Genomic DNA, 17,454 nt, shown 5'->3' with positions numbered 1-17,454 from the left:
AAATGTAGTGAAAATGATAAAAATGATAAACCAACTATTAAAGTCCATTTATCAGACAACATGTACATGAGTTACTGATACCCAAAACAAAAACCGTGGTGCTTTCGTATAGTCACGTAGAGAAATCCTCATTTTAGAAAAAACATAAGTACCGTAGCAAAACAAGCATTAATAAAATTAGGATGTCTTTAAGCTGCTGCAACAGTCATCCGTTTCCTAACGGTCCTCAGAGGTTCAATTTCTTTAGGGTTTCTCTTGAGTTTAGAATTAGTCTTGTCATTTATTATTCTCTGTTTGAGTTATTCTGCTTTCTTCTGTATCTGTGAGAGAAGTTGCTCTCTGCGTTCAGCGCTGATGAAGAAGTGAAGTTTCCGTGGCAACAGCCTTATCTCCACAGGCATCGCCTCATATTCCTCATTATCAATGTTGTAAAAGCCACCAGCACCCTGAGGGATCAAGACAAAAGTTTGACAAGTAAGATTGTATAATATCAATTAAAACAGTGGAATAGTTTTTATTTGATGTGCAATAAAACATGGAAACTTTAAGGGTGTCTGACCTCTGGCAGCTGCAGTCGACAAGCACTGGCTTCCAGTTTTGTTGAGTTTTTGGTGAAAACAGTAGGGTCGTCCACTTTTTTATCTCTAGATTGAAGAATATTAACATTTTTTTAACTTGAACTTACGTAAACATGAATTTCCATATATAGTATGTCATTTAACCTTTGAGTTTTTTCTGTTTCCACTAAAAAGGTAGTTAAGAGAAACTACGAACCCGACAGTGATAAAATCCCGCACAGTGAAATCGTCTGGTTCTGCATTAATCATCAGAGAGTCATTCGTGTGCTGAAAAAGTAATGGATAACACGCACATAAACAAAAATTCATGGATACGTAAGAAAGGATGTGTCAGCATTTCAAAGCTCAACGATTTTGTAAGAACAGGTGAGTATTAAAACAATATTTTACAACTGACCCTCTCCACTGGGTTTTTGTTGTGGGTTTGAATGAACAACTCTAAAGTGGAGAGCTGCTGCTCTTTCCACTCCTCCGGCTCTTCTACTTTTGGAGGCTCTGAGCAGACACAAGAAAATGAAGTTCACAACATGTTACTGTCAGGATTGGCTGTTGTTTTGCCACAGATCAATATGACTCCAGACATTACCTTTAACAGGAGGGCGCCAGTAGTTTTTCAACCTCTGGGCAATGCGGTAGAGGAGGTTGGGTCTTGGGGGCTTCTGAGGGGACAGGTCAGGGGGTCGAAGTGTGGGAGCTGTATACGCCACTGAGACATGCCGAACCAGAGGCCACTCCTGATGGATTTCATGCGAGTGTAAGATTAATGTGACTCATTGGGATCATGACGGGTCTTTATATTGCCTTACCCTCAGAGTACTAAACCAGTGCGCTGCATATCTCTTCAGTGGTCCAAGATACCAATATCTATGAGCAGATATGAACCATTATTCCTTTGAATGAGGCATTATGTTACAGCTTACATTTAGAGTCTGAATGATTAATCACTCAAATATAATCTTACTTGCTGATCGTCGCAGTCACATCTCTAAACACACCCCATCGTAATCCCATCAGAGCAAACACCGGCTGCTCTTTCTCCCCCTAGAGGCAAGTACGCACATACACAGACACACACACAGTGAAAACCCACTGTACTGTACAGATGACACTTCACTGCATTAAAAAAAATAAACCGATCATCTGACAAATCAATTTGTTATCCATTATAAAGACTAATACAGTTTTACCCAAATAATGCCCTATCTGACCTGAAAGAGAATACCGGATTAGCAAAATATCTGCCCTCCAGACAAACACTAATTTCATCAGTTTGTAAAATTTAAAAAAAAAGAGATTTACTCACTTTGATTTGAAGCACATCCAATGGCACTGTTTCTCCCTTCAGAACAGACAGCGTTGCTGATATAATGTCTCTTAATAGAGTATAAGATGTGACGTAAATTCACTACATAGTTTCTCATGGGAGTGTGTGATTGCAGATACAGTAAATTGTTGAATATCATGCTGATGAGATACTTACTTGACTTTGTTGTCACTAAGAAGATGAAGACTTGGACTCAGGGAATTATGGGAGCCCAGTGGAATGAATCCGATAGGTATGTTACTGACTATCTCCTGTGGTAATACATTTTCCATCAGTGCATCATTTAAAGAACTATTTGAATGGAACTCGAGTTAATCAAAAACCATAGCGTAATGACTTTGTGACACTTACTTGATCTTCCCTTCGCAGTAAACCTGTGACGACTTCCTGCAAGGTCCCATCTCCTCCAGCAACAATCAGCATGTCTGTGTGCTCAACAAGCTCCATTAGTTTTTTTGCCTGTCCTTCATAATCTGTCTGGAGAGGTGGAGGAACATGTCATTACTGAGTCAGATAACAAAGACCTCATAATAACTCTGATGGAAGGGGGTAAAGATAATCATACCTTCACTATTTTGAAGTCCACACCAGCCAGGTGTAAAATGGGAGCTGCATTCTTTTCAAATAAGTTATTTGCTTTCCTGGGAAAAATTGAATCAGGAGTTTGGAAATATTCTGAGAGAAAAAAATGCTGTCTGAACCCCAGTCAAACATATGAGGGTGGTTTGTATTCTTACCCATTGCAAGCTGATGGGTTTAAGATTACTGTTGCTTTCCTCAGCTGCTCCTGTGGTGCGATCTGTTGACGCCCAAGTTCCTAGCAGAAAATGTGAAGATGATAATAATGATTAGGCTTGAGGGCACTTGAAAAAGGTTTACTTCTAATGCATTTAGTGTAGAATTTACTTGGACAAGTAAATATGTCTTACCCTGGCCACCTCACAAGCCTCTCTCCGCAGAAGGCTATCGCTGTTAACATACAAGTAATAAAAATAAAATGCCTGTAAACATATACACTATCCACACCGTGGAAATGTCATAATGTCACTCACCAGTGTCTCCCATAAAACCAGTAACCTCCATAGGACAAAACGCACACAGCAAACGTGGACTTCTTCCAATGACTACGCAGAGTCCGAAAAACTTTAACAACACGGGCCATGGTTTTGACTAAATGCCCCTCAGATCCTTAATTTTAATGCGATACTACATATACAGAGGGTGGGGAATTTGTAAACCCTAATTCATAAATTTCAGAACCACGGTCACATCTCCATATTTCTGCGACGGTCTTTGGTGCAACGCCAAAAAAAGTCCGGTCTACACACAGCCCGGAACAAAGATAATGCAACATATGTTCCTAGTGCTCAAGAGTTTCATAATTTGTTAAAAGAATGCTTTCGATAAAGATTACTATAAATTGCATATTCGTTGTATGGAAAAAAAAATCCGTAGATTAAAGTCAAATGAACACCAAATCTAATAAAATGTCTAAAATAGCGCTTGCAAGACTACAATTCCCATCCAAATAAAGGCGTTCCTGAGATCGAGGACCTCGCCTGAGGATATTTATCTAAAAAGTGAGTGTATAAAATAAAATGCTTTTTCAACTACTTAAATCTGAATTAAAGTCTAAAGAGCATATTTTCACTCATCTATTTTTATGAAAACGTGTATAAAGAACCGAACATTTTAAGTTTCACACCGGCACAAGCTTGGACTCCCCTGTGTAATTTTTTGAGGGTATCATGGCGGCGCAGATGGCGGTAAATTCGGGTACGATTTCTATATTTTCTAATAAGTGTAACTTTTATACAGTAGTTGACAGTAGATAGTCTTGTGTAGTATCTCACAAAAAAAGCATGTATGCAGTCATTTTTAGAGCTGTATGCCTCTAAATGTGCATGTGCCATTTGTAATCACCGCATGGTGATGGACCGTTGAGTTTTGGCTTGTGATTGCTAGGCTAACCTGTCCTGGCTTACGAGTAGATTTAGTGTTGGTTAAACAATTGGTTGGCAAACACGTTACAGATTTAGGTTTTTTGTTCACTTACGGACAACAGATGAACAGATGTTAGAGCTGGCAGCTGTCTGATTGGTCAGAATCAGAACGCTTTATTCTAGTCGGTCTACATACTGACATCAGTCATCGTTAGATCCACCGTTTAACAACTCTCTGTATAATTCTCTGTACAGTTGGTAGCATTCGGTTCTGGGTATGTGTGATAAGTCCAGACCTTTTGCCCGCATAGGAGCCAGCCTGTGGGGCCCGCTGAAGGAGCTGTGGGAGACCGTGGATGGGGCGGTGTTGAGGAGACAGCCAGAGAGCATCCACCTGCTGGACCTGCAGCTCAAAAAACACAAAGCTAACTTTCTGTCACTCTTTCGGAATCCGGTGAGATGCTTTATTTTGTAATAACTGTCCTCTGTCCACATTTTGTCCTATTAGTCTAAGCAGCACATTTTGCTACTTAGACTTGTAGGAGTAAAGTTTTTCTAATACTAATACCAGATCCTCTACTTTTTAATTTTCAGCCAAAGAGTGCTGAACAGAGAGAAAAGGTGCGCAAAGCCAGCACAGAAGGCATTGCTATCCAAGGTCAGCAGGGGTCACGGCTCCTTCCAGAGCAGCTTCTCAAAGAAGCCTTCATCCTCAGTGATTTGTTTGATATTGGAGAGCTGGCAGCTTTGGAGCTTCTGTTGGCAGGTATAATGACTTTAACACAAAGGCATGACTTAGTAAAAGATGTGTGAAGAAGGTTATGTTTCAAATTACCTGACTGACTTTGTTATTTTACAACTTTTTATTTTTAATTGTCAAATTAAAAATAAAAATCTATTATCAAATCTATGATTTACAATTATGAAGTTAATTTCTTTCGTCTTCATTTCCTTACTTGAGACCTGTGACATGTGCAGTCACAGTAAAGTTGAATCCTATGTATTTTGATCTCTGAATGTTTTATTTTTTTTACAGGCGAGCAACAGCAGCCATATTTTCCAGGTCTAACACGGGGTCTGGTTGCTGTGCTGCTCTACTGGGATGGAAAGCTTTGTTTGGCAAACTCCTTGCGCACACTCATGCAGTCACGACATGGCAAGACCTTCACCCTCGACCTGAGGTAAAATGAATGTCTATAAGTAGTACATTCAATCAAAGACAGGTGCCTTCAAGTGTCCACATGACAAGTATATTATTGTCCATTTGTTTTATTGTTTTATACCTTTCTCTTTTTGTTGTTTATCTGTCCGTTTTTACCACACAGTGGGGAATTGGTGGCTCTGACGATGCACTTCACAGATGAACTGATGAACCAGGGTCTTACCAAGCGCATCCTGTCCTTGGTGTCAGAGATAAATCTGACACGTGAGTTTGATAGACTACAGAAGGAGCGTGGTCTTGGCAATGAGAAGCATAGGAAAGAGGTGGGAGCAAATACTTTGTGTAGGTTTGAAACTGATATTTATGTTTCCAATGTATTTCTTGTCTGTCATGCTTGACTTGTGCATAGCCAGTATTTTGCTACTATGGTAGCAACATGGAGTGGGATGATGTACAGAGTGAAATAAGGATAGGATTTGATTCCTTCTTTTGTCTCAAGGTGTCTGATCTCATCAAAGAATCCCGACAAGCCCTGGCAGACAGCCTGTTTTCATGGACCTGCCAGTCCCCTTTGTCTAAAGATGACACCCTGGCTCTTATTGGCCACTTGGAAACAGTGACGACTCAAGCTGATGGCTCATTGGACAGTGTGAACATGGCTCTGGTCATGGCACTGCTTTATTGCTTGGATGTCAGCTTCATAGAGCAAGGAACAGAAGATAGAGAAGGTAAGCGCATGTCTTAACACGTGATATATTGTTGTTAATGTTTTACATGATATACAGTGTATTTGTCTTCTTAATCTTGATTACACTCACTGGTGAAATCTGGTAAAGTCGTTCCTATGTGTAAGATTTCTGTTAGTTTCAGTGTTTTTCAGCTAAGGAGGACTGTGTCTATGTGTTATATTCTTCTAGATCTCCTTCAAGCGCTGCCATTGCTGACTGAGAGACAGTATGTATCTGCAGTGCATAGCCGTCTAATGGACGGTCAGCCATGGAAGCTTCCCGGCCTGCAGGCTGTGTGTCGACTGGCCTGGGCTCTGTCTCTGAGGGTCCTTTCTCAGCTGCCACAGGGATGCGGTAAAGTCTATCATATATATATATATATATATTTTTTTATACACTGTTATAATCCCCGAAGGGAAATTAAGAACGCACACTCTAGTTTTTGTTAGTCAATCAATCACACGCATGCAGGCGAAGTAGAGTGGCAGGCAGCTCCTTTGTGGTGCGCCCCAAATGAGCAGCTTGTGAGGGGGGACGGCACCTTGCTCAAGGGTGCCTCGGCAGTGCTCCGAGGTGTTATTTTTTGGGCGGGAGCGGGAATCGAACCGCCGATCTCAGAACATTGGACGACCCGCTCTACCGCCTGCTTTACCACTGAGCCACTGCCGACCAAACGCATCCTGTCCTTGGTGTGAGAGAGTAGTTATATGGACTATAACTACCGTACTCTCTTGCTGTTGTAGGAAAACATTTTGATAGAAAATGAATTATCAAAGATGGAGGCCATTTAGAAATAGTATTTTTATATGTTTGTGCTTTGCAGCCTTGTTAGAGTTCACTGAGGCAGATGAGGTTCTGGCCGACCAGGCACTTCTGGGAGACGTCTTCCTTTTTATGAAGGAAGGCCTAGTGGATAGTGAGAGTTTCAGCCACGAAGAATTTTACATCCGTCGAATTCATTCACTCATCACAGACTTCTTGGCTCTCATGCCAATGAAGGTAAGAGATGCCAGAGGAGTACACTGGTACTGTTAACACGTTACTGCAACATAATTTTCCACACAAACTTCTTTTGCCAGTATTAACACTCGTGAACAGGTATTTTGTCCATAGTTTGCAGCATACATAGCAACCTCTCTGGTGCATGTAGGCATATAATCACACAGAACGAATAAATTATATGTATTTACTTTCCTTGTAGGTGAAACAGCTTCGTAACCGCGCTGATGAGGATGCCCGTCTGGTGCACATGTCTCTGCAGATGGACAGTGAGCTTCCATCGTCAGTACGCAAGGACTTAGACCACCTCATGATTCTCGTCAGTCTTTTCACAAACAATTGCATAAACACACATCAATCAAAGTCAACTAACTACATGGTTAGAGTTCAACTGATAATTTTACATTCAAGTCCACTGCATTGTCTTCCCAGATTGGAGAATTTTACAGTAAGGACTCATTTGGACTTGAGTTGGGTCTGGAGTTCTGGTGTCCTACGGAGTCACTCCAACACACTTCCCTGCAGGGATCTTACCTGGGAATGGCACTGCAAAGGCCTCCACATAAACAGGTAAGAGCTGTATTGTTGGGAATTGCACTTGATTCTATTTCTTCTGTTATAATAAAAGTTAAAGGACAAACTAATGGTGAAAAAAAATTCACAGTAGTTTGCCTCTACGCTTTGATGCAGGTTGTTTTGTCCAAGTTTGTGCGTCAGATGGGAGACCTTCTGCCTTCCATCCTCTATATCTCCTATCTGCGTATGCTGAAAGGCCTCGCCAATGGTCCTCAGTGCGCCCACTACTGCTTCAGTCTACTTAAAACCAATGGAGCCACTCACAGTAAGAACATATTGTGTACACATTGTCAGATTATTGAAAATAAGGGAAATTTGTAAGACTCTGCTTCAGTCAAGTCTGCTATCAGAGTATGGATTATATTTGTAGCTGTTCTGTAGTAAATAGAGGGCCTAAAGAATTAAAATACACCTAAAACAACTTCAGTGGAACCTAAAATCCTGTTATTTTTCTAAAATGCGTATCTTAACAAATATCAACAAATTTAACATTAATGGGTACAGGTGACAACATCCAGGGAGTGTCAGGAAGCCCGGTGTCTTGGGAGCATTTTTTTCACTCTCTCATGCTCTATCATGAGAACCTGCGAAGAGACATTCCAAATCCAGATGCAACGCAGTACCGCCACCCACCACCAAGGGGCATCACCCAAAGAGAGCTGGAAGGACTCACCTCATTTTTGCAGTTGCTCACCACTGTTATCACATGGGTACGGCACAAACAAAGTCCATTCAAGTTGGCTTTACTGATTAAATTTTCAGCATGTTTCTTGGAGAAAACTGTGTTGTGCAGGTTGCTGAAATTTTCCAGTCTATTCTAATTGTGGTATTTTGTGTGTTTTTTTCCCCCCAAGAGTGAGAATGCTAGATTGGCTTTATGTGAGCACCCCCAGTGGACCCCAGTTGTAGTGATGTTGGGGCTGCTACAGTGCAGCGTTCCTCCCATTCTGAAGGCTGAGGTCTTGCACTGCCTAGCAGCCTTTGGGAAGTCGCCAGAGATCGCTGCTACACTTTGGCAGTCACTGGAGTACACACAGGTTAGTGTCTGTAAATGAACAAAAACAGTTTTAGCTGGTAATATTATAAGAAGGACAGTACTGTATTTTCTTAGTCATATTTACACCAGACCAATTATAAAACTTTAAATTTGTAATTTTGTATCTGTCAAATTATCTTAGCTGTCAGAATTTCTCAGAAGTAATGTAATTGTGTGTTTATTTTTTATCTTTAGCTAACACACATAATCCTTATTCTATTAATTCGGGCTGTACTGTCTGACTTTGTTGTTGGACTTAAAGTTTTGTACCTTGATGTATTTTTGTTGCAGATCCTTCAGACAGTGCGAGCCCCGGGACAGAGGCAGGCTGCTGGAATTGAGGTGAGTGTTTTGGAGTTGGTGAATACGAAGCTGGGTTCTCACTTCTCAACCCACTAAAGGAAATATTGGAATGAATGACTTAAGTGTCATCTCTGTGAAATACCGTCTGCTTAGTATTAATATAACCTGTGGCAAACTTTTTTTCCTCAACTGTCAGGTGGAGCTGAATGAGATTGAGTCCAGCTGTGAGGAATACCCTCTGACTCGAGGATTCTGTCATCTGATCAGCACACTGGTTGAGAGCAGCCTGCCTGTTAACTTGGGCGCAGGGCTGCGAGTGCCAGGCTTCCAGCCCTACCTGAACTTCCTGCGTGACTCTGTGTTCCTGCCCTTTCCCACCAGAGCATATCGCCGTCCAGCTGAGAAGGTAGAGATCCCTGTCGCTTTTTTTACCCCCTTGCCTTTACAAGAGACATGTATGCTCTAAATGTTACATCTAATAAATTGTTTTTTCCTTTTCTGTGTGTTAGTGGGAAGTCGCTGAAACTGTCCTGGAGGTGTTCCACAAGCTGCTGCGGGACTATGAGCCCCAGCCGTCAGATTTTATCCAGGAGTTGGTGGAGCTGCAGGGGGAGCAGCTCCCGGCCCACAAGCCGCCCGGACACAGCATCATGTTCCACCTACTAAACGACTCACCCATGCTTGCGCTTTGCCTCAGCCTACTGGAGGAGGGTGTGCGCCAGCTGGACACCTATTCGCCCTTTCCTGGTGAGCGAAATATGCTGCTGCTGTAAGAGGCAGAGAAGATTGTTTGTGTGTAAACTCTGATGGGACACTCTGATACTGTCCCCCTGCAGGTAAGAAGCACTTGGAGTCTGCAGTGCTGCACTGCCTGGGCCTGCTTGACTTAGCTTTACAGAAGGAAGTGATGTTTATGGACCTCCTGAGGGAAAGCCAGGCATCCCTGCTCGTTTCTCCTTTGGAGCAGCTCCTCCAGGGAGTCAGTCCTCAGACTAAAAGGGCTGATCACATCGTCAATGTTGCCAGGTAACAGTAATTGGATTTCAATGCATATTAAATTATACTTGTTGTATTTCCATCTCCATCTCTCCCCTGTGTTGTTATGCTTTTACATTTAGTAAAGTTGATAAATGACAATTCAAGTTCAGTGTAGGTCATGTTTGAGGGAAAAGGCTCACACAAATGTTAACTTGTGCAAAATGGGTGAACTAATACTGTCCTGTATTTGTTCCTTGAAGGTATCTGTACCACAGCAGCTCCAACCCAGAAGCTGCTTTCCAGAGTGCCAAGATCCTCCGCCACATCGCCAACTACCCCAACATTCAGAGCAGACTGGTGGGAGACTTCACACACGACCAGGTACATAAGGCCCTTTGGTTTTATCTCTATCAAATTTATCACTTCATTTTACCAGTATAGATTATTACGTACTACTATGTCTAAATTATATTATAACGGAATGTGGATGATGTGGAGAGATGTAGGAAAAAAGAAAGGGCTGCATTTGGGTTCTGAACTTTGTTATTGTGTGACACGTTTGAATTGAGCAATGGTTTTTTGTGTCTCTCCCTCAGACTGTGAGTGAGAAGCTCATGGCAGGTTTTGTGGAGTGTTTGGACAATGAAGAGGCAGAAGAGAGAACAGAGAAAGGTGATGGTGAGACTCACGTTTTTGTTTTTTTTTTAAATACACCTTCTGCATTTTATTTGATTCTCCAGCACTTCTACAACTACAGCTGTGTATTATAACTGTCCCTGCTCCAAATGTCCAGACTCTGATCCACAAAAGAAGGTCGCGAGAATCCGACACGAAACCCAGATCCATATCTTGAATCTGCTCATCACCTCCTTGGAACTGAAGACACCCAACTTGGCTCTGTATCTTTTGGGCTACGAGGTCAAGAATCCGTCTTCCACAAATCTCCAGGACCCAGGTCAGACCAGAACTTCAGTTGTCAGCATGTTAATTGTAGCTGTTGTTGTGATTCTATAAAATATGATATCAATGTGGGCCTGGTTGGAATGTACTAGGATACGTTCCCCTGAGAAGTATTTTTTTAGTTGACCTTCCAGGTATATGTTACAGGTGTGTTGGGATGTCCTCGGAGCTGCCTGCATGCCATCCTGAGTCTGCTGCAGAGGGGCACCGAGAAAAGATCCGGACCTGTACTCATCCAGCAGGCCCCCCACCTGGCTGAGCTATGCTACCAGGTATCTTCATCATCTAATCAAAACACACCAAAAAGCTTGGCACCTTGATATGAAGATCTACAGATACTGCCGAGTGGAAATTTCTACAAAATTTCATCGTTCTGTATAGGATCCCCAAAAATGTGCATCAGAATTGGATTCTTTATTTTGCTTATTTTTGTATCTTCAGGCCATTGGTATTTAGAATTTTACCACAAATCTTCTAGTGTCGTCTTGCTTCCTTTCTTTCAGGTGATTTACCAGCTGTGTGCCTGCCCAGAAACATCCGGACCCACAATGCGCTATTTAAGGACCAGCCAGGACTTCCTTTTCTCTCACCTGCGGCACTTACCCTTCATTCTGCCGAGTGAGTATTAGGGAAGTCATGAATAAACAGCAGGAAAAAGGAAATGTGGAAAATTCTAAAATTCAATGGTTGTGCTATATTTCAGCTGAAAAGAAATTAGTTTAATATTACAAAGCGACGAATTGCGTTTGTGAAAGTAGAGTGAATAGTGATGTTTGACTTGACTCCTGTTTCTGCCTGTTAGCCAATCAGATCGCTGCCCTCTCCCAGATGTCTTGGCTCATGAAAACCGCTGCCATTGAACTGAGAGTGACGTCACTGAACCGCCAGCGTTCGCATACACAACGCCTCGTTAGCCTCTTGTTGGATGACCAGCCACACACTCAGCATACAGGTATCGTACATGTTAAATCTCGTAACTTATACATTTTGATAACAAATGAATTATTTCATTGGTGTAAACTTGCCAAAGCTTGATCCTTCCGTGGCTACGCTAACTAATTCTTAGCCTTGTCCACAGAGCTGATTAATTCAACTACGTAATTGTTTGTTTTAGCTGATGGAGAATTATGCATGGAGGATGAAACCAGATCAGTCAGTGGATTCCTTCACTTTGACACGGTGTCTAAAGGTTTGCCACCTTGTTATGCATTTACATCAGATTTTGTTACCTAATTACAACACTTGGCGGCTTGACAGGGTTTAATTAATGAATTCAAAATGTCAATTAAGATTCATGTTCTCTTAAAATGGTACCAGATTTGCTGACTTTTACTTTCATCTTGTTCTGGGTTGATGTGAACAGTACGCAGGAAGTTGCTGAGTGTGCTGGACTCCATCGACTTCAGCCAGGACATGCCTGAACTACTGCAGCTGGACTTCTTTGAGCGCATTCAGATTGAGCAGGTGATCGCCAACTGTGAGCATGTCAGCGAGCAAGGACACACCGTGTGTAATGTCAAGGTGGGTTTCCAATCACCGCTGGTGTTTTTGTGTTTCATTGTCCACCAGTTTGTCATATTGTCCTTCAATTTTCTATTAAGTTGCTACATAGAGTCCTGGTCGCTGAGGTCAATGCGCTACAAGGATTGGCAGCCATTGGGCAGAGGCCGCTATTAATGGAGGTACGTGAACTAAAAGGAATGGGACTACAGTAATTGAGTTATTGTGTAATTAGGAGCATGTGAGGCTTTTGAAATGTGGTTTGATGTCTTTACATTAAAATTGACTCACTTTGGCGAATGGTGTGGTTGAAAAGGCCACAGGGCCTCTCCAGTTCTGAAGCTATGATTAAAGTTGAGGTGAAAATGTTTTTCCTTTTCTTCTCTCTCTATCCTGGGGTTTATTCATCTAGGAGGTGAACTCCATCCTGCAGCAGGTAGTGGAGCGTAATCGTGTGCGTCGGAGTTTGAGTGCGAAGCGACATGCTCTGCGGTCCTGGAGGAGCCTTGTAGAGACGCTGTTGATCGCCTGCCCCGCCGATCTCATCCCTGCTGAGGACAGGCAGCTTATCATCAGGGAGCTGCTGCTGGACCTCCACGATAAGGTCAGAAGAATGTACTAGTCACATAGAGGGTCAAACTCCTATTAGGAATGTATGTTCGGTGTAGTTATTAAAGAGAACTGGCTAGCTACACTTTGAATCATTCGGGGTGTCATAGCTTTATTTCCAGTTAATTCCCAACCATCCTTTGCATTATCCAGGTCTTGTCTGATGATGCAGCTGGAGAACTGATGCCCATCGTTGCTGGAGCAGTTTTCACTCTGACTGCCCACCTCAGCCAATCAGTGCAGTCTGAGCAGCAGCAGGGGGTGGGATTAGAAGCTTCTTCAGGCTTCGCTTCCATCGCCAACTCTGCTCTGCACCTGGTTCTGCGTAAGCTGCTGGACTTCATCCTTTGCACCGGTCAGTGGTGACTTTAAAGCATTTTGACTTATGAAAAAAGAAAATTGAATATGTAGTTTTGATGAAACTTTAGGTTAACTCTGTTGTCCTTTTTTACATTTCAAGGAGGTGGATATCAGCGTCTAAGGGCTCACTTATATGGCTCTCTGCTGTACTACCTTCAAATCGCCCAGAAACCTGAAGAACCAGATACTCTGCAGACAGGTACAGCACAGAAGCCTCATGGAATACAAACATAAAGATGTTTAAATGGTTCATGTGAGGAAAATGTATTGTTTTTATCACTGTAGCAGGGAAAGCGATGTGGGAGCGCCTCACAGCGCCTGAGGATGGCTTCTCAAAGCTGCAGAGAGAGAATCTCTCCATCATTGAAAGCTACGGCAAGGCTCTCATGGAGGTGGTGTGTCGGGACGCCTGCGACGGCCACGAGATCAGCAGGGTAGGTTTCAAACAACAAAAGTAGGACTTCAGTGCTGTGTTTAGATTTGATACAGTTCCAAATATATAGTGAAAGTACATTTTCAAAACCAATGGAGGGACTAAAATGAACTTAATTTAGAAAATTCTGTTGTGATCTTCATCATGAATAAAAGGAATTTATTCTATGTAGTATACACATGTATTTTTTGACTTCTTGGCCATGCTTTTATTTTGTTTTACTGTCACTGCTTGCTTTATTCTCGTCTCTTCTCCACCGCTGTTAGATGTTAGCTCTGGCGGTGCTGGACCGTATCCTGTCCATAGACCGGCAGAATCAGTGGCTTGTCTACATCTGCAACAGCGGGTACCTGCGGTCGCTAGTGGAGAGCCTGAGACAGGACGATGTCGCCCTGCAGAGCCTACTCACACCTCAGCCTCCCCTCCTCAAACCACTCTATATCTACGAGAGCAAAATGGTGAGGAGACGCGTACTGAATCAAACACACTTACACTTTGCACTGGTTATAATTATAATATTACAATGCATGTTTTCAGGCCCTGTTGACTCGTGTTGCTAAGACGGGTCAGGGAGCCGTGGAACTGCTGCGCTCTGGGCTGGTGGCGCAGCTGATAGAGTGCCAAGTGTTTGACATGATACCTGACAGCGATGCACACAGGTAGAGTCACGAAAAGATGGGAATGAGATGGTGCTGTAGCTTCCAAGATGGCTTTTCTCATTCTATAATGTTTTTTATGTGTGTTTTGTTTATGAGCTGCTTGTTTCAAAGAAATTGTCCAATCAGTTAGTTTTATAAATTATCGTTGCTGGATAATTTGTAAAACTATAAATTATTATAAATTATTAATTATACTGTTAAGATTGAAGACTTCTTGTTCAAATGACTTGTGTTCTTTTGGGCTGTGTATATAGTTTAAATAAGTGTGTGTCTGGTCCTTCTTTGGTCTACAGGATGATGAGGGATCCATCAGGCTTCATCCCCAGCCCTATGGACCGCTACAGGCAGATCCTCTTACCGACCTTGAGGCTCTTTCAGGTCATCCTTACGTCCACCACCATGAACCACCAGCAGGGGGCAGCGCAGGTAAACGCAACTAATGCTAACAATACAAGAACAAGTTTTTTCTTCAGAGTTTCATTGATGAGAGATTGTTTGTGCACACTTAAACATTATTGTATATCGTAGTTGAACACAGCGTTCTAACTTGTCTTTTTGCTTTATGTGTGTGTGGGTATGTGTGTGTGTGTGTTATAGGTTCTCCAGTGGCTGATAGTCCATGCTGACACAATTCAGTCATTGCTACGCTGTCAGGAGCTCAGTATGGGAGTTTTGCAGGAACTGTCTTTGCTTACTGGCATCATCAGTAAGACGGCTTTGCCAGGTAGACGAAGAAACAACCTTTGCCCATTTGTACTGTAAACCATGTTGCCACTTTCACACACTGTGAATGGTTTTCTCCCCGTATGCTTGGTCTCTCAGGTGCCCTTGAGACGAGTGGGGAGGTCAACAGTGCTGCTCTTCCAGAGTTCCAGGGTCACATAAACAGATTCCAGGTTTGATAGCTCAATGTGTGCAAGAGATGAATTATCAGCCCAATAATAAGTTAACTTTATAAGCCAGTAATGCAGTTATAGTCACCATAGCTACACCCCCCGTACAGTAGAATGCACCTTTACAGCTGGTTCATGCTTTATCAAAGAACAAAAGAAGAATAACTCATGATGTCAAAGCTGTGAGCGCTACATAATGGTTTAAAGTGAAAGCGTACACTTTTTACTTTCCAGAGTTTGAAAATACAAAATTATTGGTATTATTTTATTAGTGTCAGCCACGAGAAGCAGCAATCAGTTATTGGAATCAGCTAAGTCTAATGCACACCCATCCCAGTGTGGTAACAGCACACTTAATTATAATGCTCTTCTCTTTCAGCGTCTGAGTCTGTCACTGCTCGCCCGTCTGGCAGGAAGCGAGCGGGAGAGGTTGCTGAAGCAAGCGGAGATCGCTGCACCAGGAGACCCTGCAGACAGGAGAGAGGTGATGGAGGTGGCCATGCAGCAGGTGAGACAGATTGTATAAATGAAGTAATGTGTTCCTGGGAAGAAGACCCGGTGTCTGTCCTTTCCCATATTCCACACATCTGATAGACAGTGGTGATTTTACAAAAGGAATGGAACAATAGCACTGAAATATTCTGTTTGGACTATCCACGTTCGTGATGAGTCATCAGTAGTCTGTTGCCACCAGCCTGAGGTTGTGTCCGCTTGACTCAGGTGTGCGCTAACATCATGGAGTACTGCCAAACTCTGCTGCTGCAGAGCTCAGCCCAGGCTCAGTTCAGCATCTGCCTCTTCAGCCCATCGGGCAGCGAACCCGCCGGAAGGGAAGGAGGACGTTCAGGTCAGTGATGTTCTGCCGACACTGAGGAAGAGGAAATATATTTTGAAAACATGAGAACAAAATTAATTATTTATCTTTTTTTAGATCTTTCGTCTGCTCTGCCATCCATGGCGTATTCCCGTGCCCCTAGCCTGGGTTTGGTCATGTACCTGCTGAAGAACAGCGCTGCAGATTTCTTCCGCTTCCACCAGAGTCACAGACAGAGCTTGGGCAAGCTGCAGACCCTGGATCAGCTGCCTCCAGATGAGCTCAAAGAGGTAACAATGGACCAGCACATTAAATCACAATTAGTGAATGAAAATTAGCATTTGAGTTAAACCAACAATATGCGCAAGTGACTGCTCCTTACTTACTGAATTCAATCTGCAATTCTAACTTCACACTTGTAATCTGTAGTTGTGCCAGGGCTTGGTGTCGGGCCCCGGAGGAGTGGAGAAAATCTCATCAGTCCAAAGGAGTTTGCTGGCCAAGAGACGACTGGTCCAGCTCATCAACAACAGAGCCAAGCTGCTGGCCCTGTGCTCTTGTATCCTTTGGTCTCTGCTTAAAGAATTAATTCCTTTATTGTTATTCAGTAAGCTGCTTTATGTGTCTCTTTGGGAGTTCTCCAATAAGCACCTTGTAGAAAATGCCTTGACCTAAATCTTCTTCAGATGTTATTGAGACCTGTTTGTTTGTTTTGTGGCGCCACCTGGAGTTTTACCTGCTGCATTGCACCCCCACTGATCTTAAAGACACTCTCTTGCCTGGAGCCAGTTTGTACAAATCACGACTTGCTGATGGTGAGAGATATTTCTTTATAATCGAAATTTAAGCCAAGGTTGGAAATGAGCGCGTTGAACTGGATGGAAATATTTGATCTACATATTCCATATTTTCAGAATCGTTCGGTGGGCTGCAGACGAGTGGAAGTCGTGGTCTCGGTTTGTCCCGGCTCAGCCAGCAAGACCTCGACATGGTAAGAAATAGATAGCTGCGCTATCCAAGTTTCCAAGTTTTTACCACCTACAATGTTCCTGATCCCTCTTTCTTCTGTGTGAGCAGCTGAAGAACGACATGGCTGCAGGTTTCGGAGAGGCTCTGCAGAGGAAGCTGCTGGAGGTGGAAGGCCTGTACAGTCAGGTCCGCTCCCGCTACACCTTCATCCAGGCCCTGGTCCGCAGGATCCGTGGCCTCCTCCGACAGCCTAAAAGCTGAGGCAGACGCCCACGAGTACAAAGATGACAAATGATAAAGATGTGATGAAAGTTTCTGCTCAGCAACATGGGAAAAACTTAACTATGGCGGACTTTCAGTCAAGGACTTTTTCTAGCATAAATCTATATTTCAAAGCTCCTCTCTGAGCGTTTTGAGATGTAAACTGCATTACATCATTTGGTGTGTTCTGTGTGACGATTTGACTAACACTGAAGGAGCACTCATCAAAGAAGAACTTGTTTCGCACATTTAAGGAATTTTTACTTATGAGAATTTGATTTTGTTTAGATTGTTTCATTTTTCCTTTTTCTCCAGTTTTTGTGAAAATAAATGTTTCTAAATCTGGTACACACCTTTTATAGCTCACAC

At 42.8% G+C, this 17,454-nt stretch overlaps 2 protein-coding genes across 3 annotated transcripts; one reads left to right on the top strand and one right to left on the bottom strand.

Annotated features, from left to right (window-relative positions):
* Positions 1–30: 30 nt before the first annotated feature.
* agk (acylglycerol kinase) lies at positions 31–3,196 on the bottom strand. The gene is made up of 14 exons (XM_068312701.1): positions 2,955–3,196; positions 2,832–2,871; positions 2,640–2,719; positions 2,468–2,543; positions 2,254–2,379; positions 2,059–2,153; positions 1,882–1,951; positions 1,540–1,619; positions 1,385–1,442; positions 1,165–1,312; positions 976–1,073; positions 775–845; positions 560–644; positions 31–446 (listed from the first exon to the last, which is right to left on the bottom strand). Exons 1-14 carry the CDS (start codon positions 3,062–3,064, stop codon positions 300–302), a joined length of 1,284 nt encoding a protein of 427 aa, XP_068168802.1. The 5' UTR covers positions 3,065–3,196; the 3' UTR covers positions 31–299.
* Positions 3,197–3,637: 441 nt separating this feature from the next.
* nup205 (nucleoporin 205) lies at positions 3,638–17,430 on the top strand. Of its 2 annotated transcripts, none has more exons than XM_068312684.1 (42): positions 3,638–3,678; positions 4,157–4,299; positions 4,440–4,611; positions 4,882–5,026; positions 5,171–5,330; positions 5,507–5,735; positions 5,925–6,089; positions 6,559–6,734; positions 6,937–7,053; positions 7,167–7,304; positions 7,425–7,575; positions 7,815–8,020; positions 8,165–8,347; positions 8,638–8,688; positions 8,846–9,055; positions 9,159–9,396; positions 9,486–9,675; positions 9,888–10,008; positions 10,224–10,299; positions 10,421–10,582; positions 10,735–10,859; positions 11,091–11,205; positions 11,390–11,539; positions 11,702–11,776; positions 11,951–12,108; positions 12,189–12,269; positions 12,500–12,691; positions 12,850–13,051; positions 13,157–13,255; positions 13,342–13,490; positions 13,756–13,947; positions 14,027–14,148; positions 14,442–14,574; positions 14,746–14,872; positions 14,971–15,044; positions 15,421–15,549; positions 15,762–15,888; positions 15,973–16,145; positions 16,285–16,414; positions 16,542–16,670; positions 16,770–16,846; positions 16,933–17,430. In XM_068312684.1, exons 1-42 carry the CDS (start codon positions 3,651–3,653, stop codon positions 17,083–17,085), a joined length of 5,973 nt encoding a protein of 1,990 aa, XP_068168785.1. In that variant the 5' UTR covers positions 3,638–3,650; the 3' UTR covers positions 17,086–17,430. The 2 variants fall into 2 exon arrangements, with proteins under 2 accessions (XP_068168785.1, XP_068168784.1); XM_068312683.1 differs by having other exon boundaries at positions 10,224–10,305.
* Positions 17,431–17,454: the final 24 nt, after the last annotated feature.

The sequence above is a fragment of the Antennarius striatus genome, chromosome 4 (genome assembly GCF_040054535.1).
Source record: "Antennarius striatus isolate MH-2024 chromosome 4, ASM4005453v1, whole genome shotgun sequence".
In the NCBI taxonomy this organism is placed as follows: domain Eukaryota; kingdom Metazoa; phylum Chordata; class Actinopteri; order Lophiiformes; family Antennariidae; genus Antennarius; species Antennarius striatus.
The sequence above is the reverse complement of the archived record's forward strand: the minus strand, read 5'-3'. Positions and strand labels throughout refer to the sequence as shown.